The 15,224-nt window shown below is 49.2% G+C and overlaps 9 protein-coding genes and 1 non-coding gene across 11 annotated transcripts; 7 read left to right on the top strand and 3 right to left on the bottom strand.

The window, feature by feature from the left end:
- Window positions 1-19: 19 nt before the first annotated feature.
- On the top strand, window positions 20-1,779 carry Coq2 (Coenzyme Q biosynthesis protein 2). Its single transcript, NM_141532.3, has 3 exons — window positions 20-90; window positions 150-1,141; window positions 1,200-1,779. The coding sequence occupies exons 2-3, from the start codon at window positions 173-175 to the stop codon at window positions 1,407-1,409; spliced, it is 1,179 nt and encodes a 392-aa protein (NP_649789.1). The 5' UTR covers window positions 20-90; window positions 150-172; the 3' UTR covers window positions 1,410-1,779.
- Window positions 1,699-3,355, bottom strand: CG7483 (uncharacterized protein). Its single transcript, NM_141531.3, has 4 exons — window positions 3,093-3,355; window positions 2,666-3,032; window positions 2,419-2,610; window positions 1,699-2,357 (listed from the first exon to the last, which is right to left on the bottom strand). The coding sequence occupies exons 1-4, from the start codon at window positions 3,223-3,225 to the stop codon at window positions 1,850-1,852; spliced, it is 1,200 nt and encodes a 399-aa protein (NP_649788.2). The 5' UTR covers window positions 3,226-3,355; the 3' UTR covers window positions 1,699-1,849.
- A 110-nt stretch (window positions 3,356-3,465) lies between these two features.
- Window positions 3,466-4,375, bottom strand: CG11698 (uncharacterized protein). The gene has a single exon (NM_141530.2). The coding sequence runs from the start codon at window positions 4,317-4,319 to the stop codon at window positions 3,531-3,533; it is 789 nt and encodes a 262-aa protein (NP_649787.2). The 5' UTR covers window positions 4,320-4,375; the 3' UTR covers window positions 3,466-3,530.
- Window positions 4,376-4,425: 50 nt separating this feature from the next.
- On the top strand, window positions 4,426-5,360 carry CG11694 (uncharacterized protein). The gene has a single exon (NM_141529.3). It carries the CDS (start codon window positions 4,495-4,497, stop codon window positions 5,278-5,280), a length of 786 nt encoding a protein of 261 aa, NP_649786.1. The 5' UTR covers window positions 4,426-4,494; the 3' UTR covers window positions 5,281-5,360.
- A 424-nt stretch (window positions 5,361-5,784) lies between these two features.
- On the top strand, window positions 5,785-7,682 carry CG11693 (uncharacterized protein). Of its 2 annotated transcripts, NM_001260056.1 has the most exons (3): window positions 5,785-6,044; window positions 6,450-6,600; window positions 6,657-7,682. In NM_001260056.1, exons 2-3 carry the CDS (start codon window positions 6,558-6,560, stop codon window positions 7,583-7,585), a joined length of 972 nt encoding a protein of 323 aa, NP_001246985.1. In that variant the 5' UTR covers window positions 5,785-6,044; window positions 6,450-6,557; the 3' UTR covers window positions 7,586-7,682. The 2 variants fall into 2 exon arrangements, with proteins under 2 accessions (NP_001246985.1, NP_649785.1); NM_141528.2 differs by having other exon boundaries at window positions 5,785-7,682.
- Window positions 7,683-7,917: 235 nt separating this feature from the next.
- Window positions 7,918-9,090, top strand: tex. Its single transcript, NM_141527.3, has 3 exons — window positions 7,918-8,077; window positions 8,133-8,667; window positions 8,723-9,090. Exons 1-3 carry the CDS (start codon window positions 7,988-7,990, stop codon window positions 9,058-9,060), a joined length of 963 nt encoding a protein of 320 aa, NP_649784.1. The 5' UTR covers window positions 7,918-7,987; the 3' UTR covers window positions 9,061-9,090.
- On the top strand, window positions 8,078-8,132 carry mir-4918 (mir-4918 stem loop). Its single transcript, NR_048346.1, has one exon. It is a non-coding gene; the product is annotated as a mir-4918 precursor RNA (primary transcript).
- Window positions 9,091-11,288: 2,198 nt separating the features above from the next.
- Sgt1 (suppressor-of-G2-allele-of-skp1) lies at window positions 11,289-12,373 on the top strand. Its single transcript, NM_141526.4, has one exon. The coding sequence runs from the start codon at window positions 11,441-11,443 to the stop codon at window positions 11,975-11,977; it is 537 nt and encodes a 178-aa protein (NP_649783.2). The 5' UTR covers window positions 11,289-11,440; the 3' UTR covers window positions 11,978-12,373.
- Window positions 12,374-12,539: 166 nt separating this feature from the next.
- Window positions 12,540-13,877, top strand: nac (neuronally altered carbohydrate). Its single transcript, NM_141525.2, has 3 exons — window positions 12,540-12,714; window positions 12,775-13,498; window positions 13,552-13,877. The coding sequence occupies exons 1-3, from the start codon at window positions 12,638-12,640 to the stop codon at window positions 13,762-13,764; spliced, it is 1,014 nt and encodes a 337-aa protein (NP_649782.1). The 5' UTR covers window positions 12,540-12,637; the 3' UTR covers window positions 13,765-13,877.
- On the bottom strand, window positions 13,793-15,123 carry mRpL1 (mitochondrial ribosomal protein L1). The gene is made up of 3 exons (NM_079551.4): window positions 14,861-15,123; window positions 14,497-14,806; window positions 13,793-14,439 (listed from the first exon to the last, which is right to left on the bottom strand). The coding sequence occupies exons 1-3, from the start codon at window positions 15,049-15,051 to the stop codon at window positions 13,876-13,878; spliced, it is 1,065 nt and encodes a 354-aa protein (NP_524275.1). The 5' UTR covers window positions 15,052-15,123; the 3' UTR covers window positions 13,793-13,875.
- Between the last annotated feature and the right edge of the window lie 101 nt (window positions 15,124-15,224).

Here is a 15,224-nt window from a genome sequence, read left to right as displayed (position 1 = left end):
TCCGGCAACTCTTTGTCTGCCTTTACCCGGATGGCAGCCCTTTGACATTCCCAACCAAAGTTCCATTAAACATCTTGCCATTTTTTGACTGTGAGTTTACGAACAAATACAACTTAACATCGTGTGACTTAATGCTTTAATCGTTGAAGGTGCTAGTGCAAGGCAAATCGCAATGTATGCGCTTCGACACCTGCGACTCCAGAGCGCTAGGCACTTCCGCAGCTCTTATGCAGCGGCGGCAACAACAAAACACATGCTGCCCCGGCAACCAGCGCGTGTTCTGATTGGAGATTGGAGCACTTGGGATAAGTCCCGGCTGCAGGATGTATGCTCCAGGAGTTCGAGTACCGCCACTGAGCCCGTGAAGCAGCAAACGCCGCTGCAGGAACTCGTGTCGGCCGCCAAACCCTATGCCCAACTAATGCGAATCGACCGGCCTATTGGCACCTACCTCCTTTTCTGGCCTTGCGCCTGGAGCATAGCGCTCAGCGCGGATGCGGGCTGCTGGCCGGACCTCACCATGCTGGGTCTGTTCGGCACCGGGGCACTGATAATGCGCGGCGCCGGGTGCACCATCAACGATCTCTGGGACAAGGACATCGATGCCAAAGTGGAGCGCACGAGGTTGCGGCCCTTGGCCTCGGGTCAGATCAGTCAGTTCGATGCCATAGTATTCCTCTCGGCGCAGCTCAGTCTGGGTCTTTTGGTGCTGGTCCAGCTCAACTGGCAATCCATATTGTTGGGCGCCAGTTCGCTGGGCCTCGTGATCACGTATCCGCTGATGAAAAGAGTCACCTACTGGCCCCAGCTGGTTCTGGGCATGGCCTTCAATTGGGGCGCCCTACTGGGCTGGTGTGCCACCCAGGGCAGTGTCAACCTTGCCGCCTGCTTGCCACTCTACCTCTCCGGCGTCTGTTGGACCATTGTCTACGACACGATATACGCCCACCAGGACAAGCTGGATGACCTGCAGATCGGTGTGAAGTCCACGGCACTTCGATTTGGGGAGAACACCAAGGTCTGGCTGTCGGGATTCACGGCAGCAATGCTGACGGGTCTTTCTGCCGCCGGCTGGGCTTGCGATCAAACGGTGCCGTACTACGCGGCTGTTGGAGTAGTGGGTGCCCATCTGGTGCAGCAGGTAGTCCTTGTTATATTACCTTACAGAAAGTCACTTATTCATCCATTTGGCATTTCAGATCTATTCCCTCAACATTGACAACCCCAGCGACTGCGCCAAAAAGTTCATATCGAACCACCAAGTAGGACTCATTCTCTTCCTCGGCATTGTTCTGGGCACCCTTCTGAAATCAGACGAAAGCAAGAAACAGCGACAATCCTCACTAACAACATCGACGGCCAGCTCGTACGTTCCAGCGCTGCCGCAAAAGCCAGAAGTTTTAAGCTGAGATGAGCCAGACGAGCGTAGATTGTAGTGTTAAATTATGTTTATAGCGCGCTTTTTGATTCGCCAAAACCAAAGTCTCTAGGTATCTGATTAGATAAAATCTTGTAAATAGGCTTATGACCATTTTTAGCTCATTTGCAATAGGTTAAGTCTTAAAGAATATTACTAAGTGCACACCTCACTTAAACATCAATTAATTCTTAATTGTAAGTGCCCGCCTTGACGTAAGAACTTACGTAAATCACCCATCCCCTGAGCCCTCCTAACCCATTTGAAAAGCAAACTGGTTTCTGTATTAAATTCTTACGTGTTATTTATTATTATTATACAGATTTTGGTTGTCTATTGAAATTCAAATACTCTTCAAATGTATTTACTTCATTCGTTTGTTGTTACGGCTAGGAAAAGTGCGTTACATAAAAGTAATGATAGAATATTAGTTTAGATCAAGTCAGCCACGTTCATGGGCATCTCGTCGATTTGTGTGGAGTAGTACTGCTCAATGTCGCGCAGGATGCGGATATCGTCCGATTTGACAAAGTTAATTGCAACACCTTTGCGTCCGAAACGACCAGAACGACCGATGCGATGGATGTACAGCTCACGGTTGTTGGGCAAATCGTAGTTGATGACCAGCGACACCTGCTGTACATCGATACCCCGAGCCCACACATCGGTGGTGATGAGCACTCGCGACTGGCCGGCTCGGAACTCCTTCATGATCTCGTCACGCTCCTTTTGCGGCATATCGCCGTGCATCGAGCTGACTGTAAAGTTAGCCTCGCGCATCTTCTCCGTCAGCCAGTCCACCTTGCGTTTCGTGTTGCAGAAGATGACGGCCTGGGTAATGGTCAGAGTATCGTACAGATCGCACAGGGTATCGAATTTCCATTCCTCGCGCTCCACGGCGACGAAGAACTGCTTGATGCCTTCCAGTGTCAATTCGTCACTGTGAGGGAATGGAATTTATGAATCATACTGCGTATATGGGGGAGCATCATATTGCTTACCGCTTGACCAAGATGCGAATCGGATCTGTCATAAATTTGGAGGTCATCTCGAGTATCTCGTGGGGCAAGGTAGCTGAGATGAGCACCACCTGGGTGGCTGGTGGCAAGTAGCGATACACATCGTATATCTGTTCCTTGAAACCCTTATTAAGCATCTCGTCAGCTTCGTCCAGCACTAGCATCTTGATGGCTCTATAAAATGTACTTATAATTATAATATTGTTTGATCGGGCACAATGAAACATACCTTGTTCGCAGCACTCGTCGCTTGATCATGTCGAAGACTCGTCCTGGAGTGCCGCTCACAATGTGTTGACCGTAGTCCAATTTGCGGATATCCTCGCCCAGGTTGGTGCCACCGATGCACACATGGCACTGGACATTCATCATGTCGCCGAGGGCAAGAATGACTTTCTGGATTTGCACAGCCAACTCGCGAGTGGGCGACAGGCACAGAACCTGCGTCTCCCGCAGCGTGGTGTCCAGGCTCTGCAGGATGGAGATGGAGAAGGTGGCGGTTTTGCCCGTGCCTGATTGTGCCTGGGCAATCACATCCCGTCCCTTGACGATAGGCGTAATGCTCCTTTGCTGAATGGCCGAGGGTTTCTCGAAGCCTTGGGAGTGCAGAAAACTGGATTAGTTCTAGACCGGCCATAGGTATACACACCACTCACCGTACGCGTAGATGCCGCGTAGCAGCTCCTCCTTTAGATTCATGGCGTTGAATGTGGGTATCACCTCCACATCCTCGCTCGTCTCGAACTCCACGTTGGAGAGGTCCTCCGCCTGGGCATTCTTGCGCGCCATGTTCACGATTTGTTCGCGTGCGGTTTCGGCTGATATTAATAAATATTTACAGTCTTTTTCGGCTAATTTTTCTGACTTTCACAGAAAAAAATGCGGTCCGCTTACTAGGGGTGGCCTATCAATTGCTTAGCAACAATCGATTATTGAATCGGCGTCGATTTAATTTGATATCGATATGTTTTCACTTATTTTGCGACAAGTGGCAACACTGATATCGGGCGGAAAAAATTTAAAGTGAATATATGTTCTTATTTATTGTATTTTATAAAATATAAATATGATTATTGCCATAACAAACAAGAAACTCAACTTGTTTTTTCCGGAGTGCTACTTCTTCTCCTGCGCAGGAAGTTCTCGAGCGACTGAAGATCCTTTCGCTTCAGCATCTTAATCCTGCTCACCAGTTTTTGCAAAGCTTCGATCCGTTGCTGTGCTTCCTTGGCGGCGTCGTTGGCCTTCTTAGCGCTCTGCTTATTTCGCTCCAGATCCTTCTGAGCCTCGCACATGCAGCTATGGAGCTCTTCCACCCGCATCCTGGCCGCTTTCAGAAGGCTGCGCTTTTCCAGGGCCTCTTTCTGGGCACTGTCGGCCATCCTCCGGATGTTATCGAGATTTCCGCCCATTTCCTTTAGCATACTCTTCATAATGTTCACGGATGTGCAGAGCTTGTCACGGATCCCCTTTGCCGACGTCGCCGAGCACGAGCTGGCAGCAATGGCTCGTTGGATTTCCTCGATAACCCTGTTCGTTTCTGCCAGACTTTTGGTGTATTCATCGAGGAGCTGCTTCTTCCCGTTGAGAGCCGCCTCCGCAGCCTTGGCCGCCTGCAACGCCCTGTCCGCCAGCATTTCCCGTGCCCTGTAGCCCGCCATCTCCGCGGCACATGGCTGCGCATCCTTGGCGTCCTTCGCATCCTTGGCCGCCTTCGAGGCCACCTGGCTGGCTTTCATGCTCGTCTTGCAGGGAAGGGAGCCGGGCTTGAAACGCGGATCATTCCGCTGGGCAGGATGCGCGGCGGTCGACAGCAGGATGTTCGAAAGAAGCAACATCGTAACCAGGGAGTCGCAACGCATTGGGAATCTTGCATCGTACATAAATCTCAAGGCTCATCAGGAAATCGAAATGTGGAGATAATAATGGGAATATAGCAGCTCCACCTTTCAAATCACTATTATTTGAAATATTTGTACAGTAACCACAAGTTACCTGGAGTATATATTTCTTAAATATCTTTAGAAATCCGTTTAATACAACTATTTCGAGTTAAGCATGGAGATAGCACGAATCGCATTTCTACTTTTCTTCCTGTTCTCAGATCATTCTGCGGGCCACAAGTTGCCGCAGTCCTCCAATGAGATAGCTGCTCTAATGTCGGATCATCATGGTGATGGCGACAACAGTGTGTCGTCATCCTCCGGCGGTGCCCCGTGCGACTTCAAGATGAATGGAAAGACCAGGGTAAAGGCCTCATGCATTGCGCAGAAGGCGGCCAAGGAAGCCATGGAGGCATCCGATGCCCAGATAGAGGCTGGCGAGGCAGCTGCCCGCCAGGTGAAGCAGCAACTGGCCGACAAAGCGCTGGCCGCAGCCAAGGCGGCAGAAGCTGCTCTGGCCGGCAAGCAACAGATTGTCGAGCAACTGGAGTCCGAGGTGCGCGAGGGGGAGCTAGTGGTCCAGGAGGAGAGCACCTTGTTACAGACCACCCAAACTACTTATGCTGCGGCCGGGCAAGCGGCCAAACAGGCGGCAGATCAGCTGAACACCATTACGCTGGCGGTGAAGAATGCGCAGGATAATGTGGTCAACTCGGAGCACGTGGCCAGTGGCGCTCAGCAGGAGCTGGGCGAGAAGCAACAGCTTGTGGAAGCGGCCAAGAAGCGGGTGGAGCTATTGCTCCGCCAGCTGGAGGTGGCCCGTGTGGATTTCAAGAATACCAAAAACGCCGCCGAGAAGGCAGCCTGTGCTGCCCAGGAGGCCAGGCATAGGGCCACCAGGGAGCGCAGGAGGGCGGAACTGAGGCACTTACTCTGGCTGAAGAGGGGGCGCACCAACTGAAGCCAATAACTTGTATATCTTATATTTTATTTTACTTTGCATTTTCAAAAGGGAGAATATAATTCAGTTTTATTAAATTCAATAGTTCGTAGGTGAGATCACAATTATAAACTACAAATTGTGACATCAAGTTTATCATGATGCAATTGGGGATTACGGGGCGTATACTCAACACACCTCGCTAAGCTTCCGAACACTCCTCCGTGTTCACACGCGGATCTGCGAGGAAGCGAACAATCATCGGACTTCATCGGTCTTTCGTCATATGCAATCTCTCCCGGAGCGGGCATTTAAAGCGTCTCATGGCAATTAGACGCTCTGCCATAATTGCGGCTACAAATTATCCAATCGAGCAGCCGCCTGGTAGCATTGACCCAGCACCATCGTTGTTGGATGATGGTGCATGGCCAGCTCGCGAGGAAAACCAACAGCCAACGGGTTTGCACTTTCTTTCGGCGACCCGACCAGTTCGTTTATAAATACATGGCGCCTCTGGTGGCCAACTGGCAATCGTCGTTGAGTCTCCACCGGATTTACTGCGCCCACTTGCCGCTCCCCCAGCCACCAGCCTCCAGCTCTACCTGTTGCGCGCTCCTAGCTTCATCTAGTGCGAAAGTAAAAGCGTTTTTCACCGAACTCGTCCATCCACATTGACTCCGCTTGGCGGGCGATCCTCCACTCGAGTCATAAGCATTTTATCTCTGGTCCGCACAGGACGTTCGTGTCGGTCAAGTCCAAGTCCAAGTCGAGATCGAGATCGAGAGGTGCGTTGGTGTCAAAACTGAGTGATTGGTGTGTGCCTTGTGTGCAGTGTCCAGTTTGGCTGCGCTTCAAACTAAACAGGTTCTCTCGTGGAACATATCATTCCGTGACCCACTAACGACTTACCGGCCATCCTAGAGCAAAGAAAGTGCCGCACCATAAAATATTAGCTAATAGGCAAAGCGGCTATGTAACCGGTTGCCCAATGATTATGCACTCGCAAAAGGTGTCCTTCAGATGTGAAGATATTTTTAATGCAGAATGAAGTGGTACATTTCGTAACAAGTTTATTTTAGTGAGATGCAATCAACAACTAACTAGCTAACTAAACTGAAAAGCATATACATACGTGAAAAACAATGAAGAAACTTTTCCCCAATTAAAAACGGAAATTTGTTTTCTTTCAGCACTCGGCGTGCGACAGAGGAACCCAAAAGCTTGCGCCTGCGGTGATCACGAGTCTTCCGGTTGTGCGACTTCCTTTCGCCAGCTGCTCCATTGCATAATCGCCAGAGATGCCATCGCTGCTGCACCTGCTGCTCCTGGCGCTGTTTTTGGGTGAGTCGCACATGACTTCCTCATGCAAATGTGGCTAAATTGGGACTTTGATTTAGTGGCCATGCCGACGCAGGGTCGCAAGATCAAACGGAAGGAGCCACACTATCACCATCACGTCAATGTGCCGCCGCCACCACCGCCGCCATCGCCCCATGGACCGGGTCCAGTGCCCCAGCAAACGGCGGTGATCGAGCACGAGGTGCCGCCATACACCTACGAGGCGATTAACCACGACGAATTCGAACCGGCCAAGGTGAAGCTCTCCCACTTCGAAGGCTCCTCCGATTACATAGTGCACTCCCACCGCGGAGGCGGTGGAGGAGGAAGCGGTGGCTACCTGGCCGACAATGGATTGCGCAGCATAGCGAAGGGTTCAGCGGATCAGGCCCTGTCCGCAGTGGCCAGCCAAAATGCGGCAGGCAAACAGGCATCCTATGTGGCCAAAAGTACTCTGGCTCAGGCGGCAGCACAAGCAGCCGGCACAGCTGTGGCCGTGCTCAAGGGCAAAGAGGTGCTGCTCCATCGGCTGGAGGATCAGAGCGTGGAGGCCCACAAGGCCATGGAGAACGAGCTGACCCAACTGCAGCAGGCCAAGAGATCCGCCAAGGCAGCCCAATATGCCGCCCAGCAGGCCATCAACCATGTCAGTGTCCTAACTGCCGCACTTAACAATGCCCAATCCGCCTCGGAGTTGGCACAAAAGGCAGCATCGGAGGCGGCGGCCGAGCTAGCTTCGCAAATTGATATGGTGGCCCAGGCCAAGACCAAGCTGGAGCACGCCGAATCGCAGGCTTATGCAGCTCGACTGGACTACGAGGAAACGCGCGATGCGGCGGAGAAGGCTACCTTGTCCGCCCAGGAGGCGCACTTGAATGCCAATGACGCGGCCTTGCATGCCAACGTGGAGCTAGCGGAGAATGTGCATATCCACGACAAGAGCGATCGGAATGTGCGCGAGCCGCCGCGAAACCACAGACTTCAATAGTGCACTGCCACAATCTAGGCTTGTAATTCTTATTTATTTGTTTTCCTCATTTAATGTTTGTTTTGCTGCAGCGATACAATAAAGTTTTGTTGACATTAAACTCTCTCTCTCTCTCTCTCTCTCTCTCTCTCTCTGCTTGTTTAAATGTTTGCAGCGCAAACAATAGCGTAATTAACAACAAAAGATATGAGCTTGAATGTTGGCAGAAACTCGTTTGAAAACGTTACCTCAGAGATTGTAAGAATATTTGAATTAGCCGCTAAGCCAGGAATCGATATATTGGTGTGAGTCCTTGCTAATGCAAATCGGGCAGTTAGTATAATTTGGTTAGTGGGCTACAGTCACATTGTTGTTTAGATCTTTTAAGAAAAAGCCGGTTGAAATATAAATAAACATTTAACAATGAGTCGCACGGAGCAGACATTGGAAGACCTGAAGTCGTATTTGCGGAGTCACAGCAAAATCCGCGAGCAGCGGTCGCACATGTCTAAGGTGAGCACGATGGCCACATTTATTGGGCAACCAATGAATTCCCGCCTGCCCACAGGTTCACTCGGTCTGCTGGAATGCCGATGGTCGTTACCTGGCCTCCGGAAGCTTCGACAAGACGGTGGTCGTCTACTCGCTGGAGCGGGACCGCTTCTTGAAGGGCAACACATACCGGGGACACACTGCGTCCGTGGACCAGCTGTGTTGGCATCGCACCAATCCCGACCAGTTTGCCACCGCAAGCGGAGACAAGACCGTGCGCATCTGGGACATACGAGTTGGAAAATGCGTATCGGTGACGAACACCAAGGGGGAGAATATCAACATTGCCTGGTCGCCCGATGGCAAAACGATCGCCGTGGGCAACAAGGAGGATCTGATCACCTTTATAGACACACGCACGAACAAGATTCGCGTGGAGGAGCCGTTCAGCTTCGAGGTCAACGAGATATCGTGGAACAACACCAACGACCTGTTCTTCCTAACCAACGGACTCGGCTGCATGCATATCCTCAGCTATCCCAGTCTCGAGCACCAGATGACCCTGAAGGCCCATCCCGCCAACTGCATTTGCATTGAGTTCGGACCCACGGGTAGGCAGCCATTGCAATCTCATATCATATCTAAATATGCCTCTTTCGTTTCCAGGTAAATACTTTGCCACTGGCTCGGCGGACGCACAAGTCTCCTTGTGGGATGCCAACGAGCTGGCCTGCCTGCGCATGATCAGCCGCCTGGAGTGGCCCGTCCGCACCATATCGTTTAGCCACGACGAGCGAATGATTGCCTTGGCCAGCGAGGACCTCATTATCGACATTGCCTTCACGGAGACGGGCGAGCGGGTAACCGACATTCACGTGGACGCCTCCACGTTCACGGTGGCCTGGCATCCGAAGCAGTACCTGCTGGCCTACGCCTGCGATGAGAAGGACAACGATCGGCGACGTGACGCTGGCAACGTTAAGATATATGGCTTTTCGGAATAAAGTAACCTAGTTTAAGGCGCATCTGATGGTAAAGACCACCCTGTTTGCTTTCCAATTACCTTTTCGAGTGTGACTTTATCGACGTACCTGACCGTCGATGATGCACTTTCGTGTTAACTGGGTCACGTTGCTAGCCGAGCGAGCATTCTAGGTTATCAATTGCAGGGCTTCGCCGGCGGACGTGTTCGTGGCAGCCATTTCGGTTTTATCATCTCTGGCTCGCTTTTATGGCTTTGCCGGACCCAGCTGATGCGCCCTGCTGCTCCAGGAGCTGCTCAATCGGCGCAGCTGAACGTTGCAAGCACTTTGCTTTTATCATGCAAATAACGACGCTGGCGGATGCGAATGCTGACCCAATGCATGTAGCTAGCTTTACGGCAATGGCTTCCTGCTTCTTAAGCTATTAATCAGTGTCAGCTTTTCGAGGGCTCAATCCCGGAAAGATGTTGGCTGGCGTGCATGGTCGCTACGACCATATTAGGCAGCTAAACTGGAGAGCCATAAGGTCAAGTTTTGTGGAGCTGGCGCGAGTGGGAGTGGGTGGGCTCTTACTTTCTGCACGCGGCGCAAGTGACAAACAAACAAGCAAGCTAACACGTCGTTTGTATCATCACTCGCATCGCAGCATCGCCATTTGTATGCCGTCCAAGTGCATTTCCCGCCAAGTGCAGCGCACTCCAATCCCCTCCACCCGCGCAGCCATCCAACCACTCGAAACCACGTCAATATTTGCTTTACTAAAAGTTTTCGATAAATTTCGGTTTCGAGATGCCAGCTTGCGTTCGTTGGCCGGGGGGAGGGGAGCGGATTGCGTTTGATGGAAAATATAATTTACAGTTAATTGTCGTAAGTGGAAGCAGTGAAAGAGTGTTTTTGGCCAAGTGATGAGTACTTTAAATAGCCATAGTTTTCATTTGCTTTCGTTGCCTATATTTACTGTACATATAAATCTTTATAATCTTTAGTTACTAAATTCCAATTTGACTTGGCTAGATATTTTCCAATTGGTTTTCTCATCAGAGCGAAACAGCATTTCTACTTTATTTTTACGTCGTTTTATGTACACCGTGTACACGTGTCAAATTTTAACAGCCAGCTTACCCCTCTCTATTCAGCACAGCTGTTAAGCGCGAATGCAGACTGTTAGTTTACATAGCTCGGTTTCTCGCATGCGATAAATATAACATTTCTATAATAATATGGAATAGAACGCTTCTGTTAAATTTTCCCCTTCGCATGCAAATGTTAATGAAATGTAATGAATGCAATAAAATGTTATTCTCGACATTTTCTCAAATCTGTACAGGAATTGCACATAAAACACGCGTGAAATGTAAATGTAACTGTATATTCCATATTTCATATTTTAGTTTTATTTATTATTTTATTTATAGATGCAAATATGCGAAGTTATAATGTTAGAGTAAAGTTATAAGTTAAGAGAAAAAATTATGTTGTGAATAAATTTGTTTGCCACACTTAAATGCAAAAGTGGCGTGTCTTCCGAATTTTAGCAGCTGTTCTTCAATTCTCACAAGATAATTGTCAATTGATCGGAAAGGCAAGCATACAAAAAAAGTCGAGTGCAAGTCATAAAACTTAGAGCAGTAAATAGTTTCTGGGCCACTTGCCCAGCCCCTCGCACACTTTTCAATTCTGCTGTCACTTTGGACAAACTTTGACTATGCGGATTTCTTTAGGGGGGTGGATCCAGACGACTGGAATTTATGTTTGCTGTCGTCGGGACTTATGCGCTTTCGACTGCTGTTTTTTCCCCAAAGCGAAGTACCGAAATTAAAGTGCCCGTAAATTGGCTAGAACTTTGTTTTCAGTTGGCTGCAGTTGAAGTGAGCAGTTGGTGTGAGCAGATTTCAAATAATTTCCCGTGGATTTGTATCCTTGCAAAAAAGAACTTGTAACCTTTTTTTTGTCTTTGACAACTTTCTAGTCTGTTGAAATTATTTCAATCGTGATGAAAAGTTCAAACAAAAAAATCAAATTTGTAAAAGGGAAATTGGCGCCTTAATTTAAGTTTTTGCAGTGCTGGAAATTACTTGCCGCACCAACAGTTCCATTAAGGTTAGAGTCGTTGCTACACCTTATTCCACGCTCACAGCCCTGATTTCTGAACCGGTTCGTCGATACTTATCGATATCGACGTTTGAATGTTGAAACTTAATAGGCGCTGCCACTTAAGCTACAAAAAATCGATTGTCGATAATCATTTTATATCTGGTAGCACTGCCTTTAGTCACATTCATTTGTATTGAATTCTAGATAATTCCAGATAATAATAAAATTAACCCCGTTTAGTGGGCGAAAGCAATTATAGGGGAATCCTCAACAATTCCCAATTTCCAGTACCAGCTGAAGCAGCAAGATGTCCGTGCGCCACGACTGGTACCAGTCGGAGACCAAGGTGGTCATCACCGTGCTCCTGAAGAACGCCGTCGATAAGAACTATGCTGTGGAGATTACCCAGAAGCGAGTCCACATGACGGCGGATGGCTACGAGTTGGACCTGAAGCTGCTTCATCCCATTGTTGTGGAGCGTTCCTCCTACAAGGCCTTTTCGACCAAAGTGGAAATCACACTGGCTAAGGAGACGGGAATTCGGTGGGAGAATCTGGAGGAGGCCATCGTGGCTGCACCGGTGAAACCCAAGGCCAAGAACTGGGACCAGCTGGTCAGCGAGGAGGAAAAGATCGACGAGAAGGAGGCCAAGGGCGAGGCGGCCCTCACCAACCTGTTCAAGAAAATCTACAGCTCATCCTCGCCCGAGGTCCAAAAGGCCATGAACAAGTCCTTCTCGGAGTCCGGAGGCACCGTGCTCAGCACCAACTGGAATGAGGTGGGCAAAGAAAGAGTCACCGTGAAGCCTCCAAATGGAACCGAGTTCCGCGAGTGGGAGAAGTAGGCGAAATGGCCATACTCCTTTATTTATAGAGTCAGCGAGAGAGATTAACAGAGAATAATTACTATAACGTGTACATTTTGGGGATTGTCGACTTGAATTAGCAAGTACAGAGGAGTATCATAAGGAAAACAGTGGCAATAAACGCATTAAAGGAACTTCAGAAACACAAAAATGTTTATATTTCCTAGAAAAGAACTAGGCTGTAAAATAAATTAATGAATCCACCACATAAACACTCTTTCGAGCACCTCACAACATAAATGTATTTTAATTAATATTTTGTTATATCATAGCACTTTATTTCTGTAACAAGTTTGGTTAAAACACTCGACAGAATAAGATTTGGATAATGTATGTATTTAATTTGTAACGAATAAATTTAAATCAACAGTTTTCAACAACTTTTTTCAATTAGAGCATTTTGAAAACGCACAATAAAGGTGAGCAAGAAACTGTCGTTGAACTCTTGTGCTGATTGTTTTTATTTCATTATTCATTTTATCTCACAACGAACAACTGCTGAATCCACCCCCGCACTCAACCGAAACGTTCTCAGCGAAAACAGCTGATCGGCAGACCGGGTAGCAGATACGTGTAAAAATAAACGCACAATTACTTTTGGCTCGCACAAATTGCTCTGCAATTCCTAAAAACTCCGAAATGTACAAGAATCTGGAGGAGCACAACCGGCTGGTTAACAAATACCTAAAGATATTCTTCGTCGTGTCGCTCTACTGGTGAGTAATGCGTGCGAACCCTCCATCTGTGCGCCGCCTGCAGTTCCATTTCTTCCACAGGTGCACCTCGATATTGACGGTATTCGTAAATAAGCACCTGCTGAGCAGCGATACAGTAAACCTGGGAGCTCCGCTCTTTATGTCCTGGTTCCAATGCGTGGTTTCCACAGTGATATGTTTTGTGGCAAGTCGGCTGAGCAGGAAGTACCCCTCGGTATTTACGTTTCCCGAGGGAAATCCACTGGACATCGACACCTTCCGCAAGATCCTGCCTCTATCTGTGCTCTATACCCTGATGATTGGGGCCAACAACCTGTCGCTGTCCTACGTCACAGTGGCCTTCTACTACATCGGTCGCTCCCTAACAACCGTGTTTAGTGTGGTCCTCACTTACGTGATTCTACGCCAACGAACCAGCTTCAAGTGCCTGCTGTGTTGTGGCGCTATTGTCGTTGGATTCTGGCTGGGTGTGGACCAAGAAAGCCTGACGGAGGTCTTCTCCTGGCGGGGAACCATCTTTGGAGTGCTTAGTTCGCTTGCTTTGGCCATGTTTTCTATTCAGACGAAGAAATCATTGGGTTATGTCAACCAGGAGGTATGGCTGCTTAGCTACTACAATAATCTCTACTCCACGTTGCTCTTCCTGCCCCTGATCATCATCAATGGCGAGCTGGAGAGCATTATCACGTATCCGCACCTGTGGGCTTCTTGGTTCTGGGCCGCGATGACGCTTAGTGGCCTTTGTGGCTTTGCCATTGGATTTGTCACTGCGCTGGAAATCAAGGTAATCAAACAATTCACATGTTAATCGCTTATCTAGCCCGATCGATATTTCAGGTCACATCCGCCCTGACGCATAATATCTCGGGAACGGCCAAGGCCTGCGCTCAAACGGTGATCGCCACTCAGTACTACCATGACGTTCGATCGGCTCTCTGGTGGACCTCCAATGTGGTGGTCCTGGTGGCCAGCGCCGCCTACACCCGTGTCAAGCAGCTGGAGATGATGCGCCAGCACCAACAACGCAGCACCGCCACCCAGAAGGCCTGAATGCAATTAAAAGCTGCCAAAGTAAAGTAGACTGTTTAGGACTCTAGGAGATGTAAGTTTAAAGTATGCACAAACAATCCATCAACAAAAATACATAGGCTTCTGTTTTAACTAATTGGAGGCAACTGCTTCTTGGGGTTCCGCCGGCTCTGTCTGCTTCTTGGCCCCATCCCTTTTCACCTTCGCCGTGCTCTTGTCCCACATCTCTGGAACGTAGACAAAGGGATCGATTTTCAGCTGCTCACTGCTTGGCGGGCTCTTCAGCAGGACACGTGTAATGAAACGTCCCTCGCGCTTGGGCCTCATAGTGTTAATATCCTGCAGTAGGAACTTGATGTTCTCCTCAAGCTTCTGGACATCCATGTCCAAAGTGCCCACACTGGCGGTGATCAGGCCAAAGTTTTGCTGGTACTCATCCTTGGCTGCACTGTAACTAATGCCGCTGGAGAATTTGACGATCATCTCGGCCAGGTTGGTGCCCAGCGTCTCGCTCTTTGGATTTGGGAACTTGCGTTTCATCAGGCCTCGCAGGGCCACCAGCTCGGCCAGTATATTCGGATGGGCAATGACGTACTGGTAGTCGGAGAGCAGCAGCTCGCCGCTGGTAATATCCTTAATGAGCTCCACGCCGCCGACTAGCGAGGCGCCAGCTTCCCTGGCCTCCAGGACTTCATTCTGGAAATAAATTTCAAGATGTTATTTTATGATTTTGTACTAAGAAGCTGCACTCACATTTCCCTTGGTGAAAACTATGATCTTCCGCTCCTCGCCGTGGTCAAACTTGTGTGGAATCATGGCCATGCGCTGGAAGTTATCCACAAAACGTGTGATCTTCTCCGCCTGCATGTTGAGTTCAATATCCAAATTGAGGGGAGCATTGGGTACGTTGTACATGCTGGGATGATGCGTCTCCCGATGGCACTGGATAGCTTCCTGCACCGAGTACACTGGCCAGCGGTAGTAGCGCCCCACATAGCAGTCATCTTTGGGCACCTGTTTCCAGGAGTCATCCACATGTTTGTCCGCCCGTTTCACATTGATTCTAGAGAAGAACGATAGTAAATCCGGTGTTATGGACATCGAGCTGACAACCTACTTCTTGTTGCGCTGGTTGTGCGGGATGAATCCAACCTTCTTCACTTCCACCTTGACTTTCTTCTTGCGGGCCTTCTCCCGAGTTCCTTTACGGGCCGCCTCGCTCACGGCGGAAAGATGCAGCAGGCGGAGGGGCTCCACCGTGCTCTGGCGCAGGGCCAGTGCCCTCATTGAAGACAGAATGGACTGCATTTCTTTCAGAAATATTACTATTTACTGGAATGCAAACCTCTCGCTTTGCATAACCTCGCCGGCCAGAACTGCCAACTCTTCGTCGGAAAACTACTGTTTACCACACTGTAGCTGATAAAAGCCTGACCACGAACCATGGTTGTAAACTTGGCTAATAGTAATAGCACGAATTG

The sequence above is a fragment of the Drosophila melanogaster genome, chromosome 3R (assembly GCF_000001215.4).
Source record: "Drosophila melanogaster chromosome 3R".
NCBI lineage: Eukaryota > Metazoa > Arthropoda > Insecta > Diptera > Drosophilidae > Drosophila > Drosophila melanogaster.
Note: the sequence above shows the minus strand (reverse complement) of the source record. Positions and strands in the feature narration are given on the sequence as shown.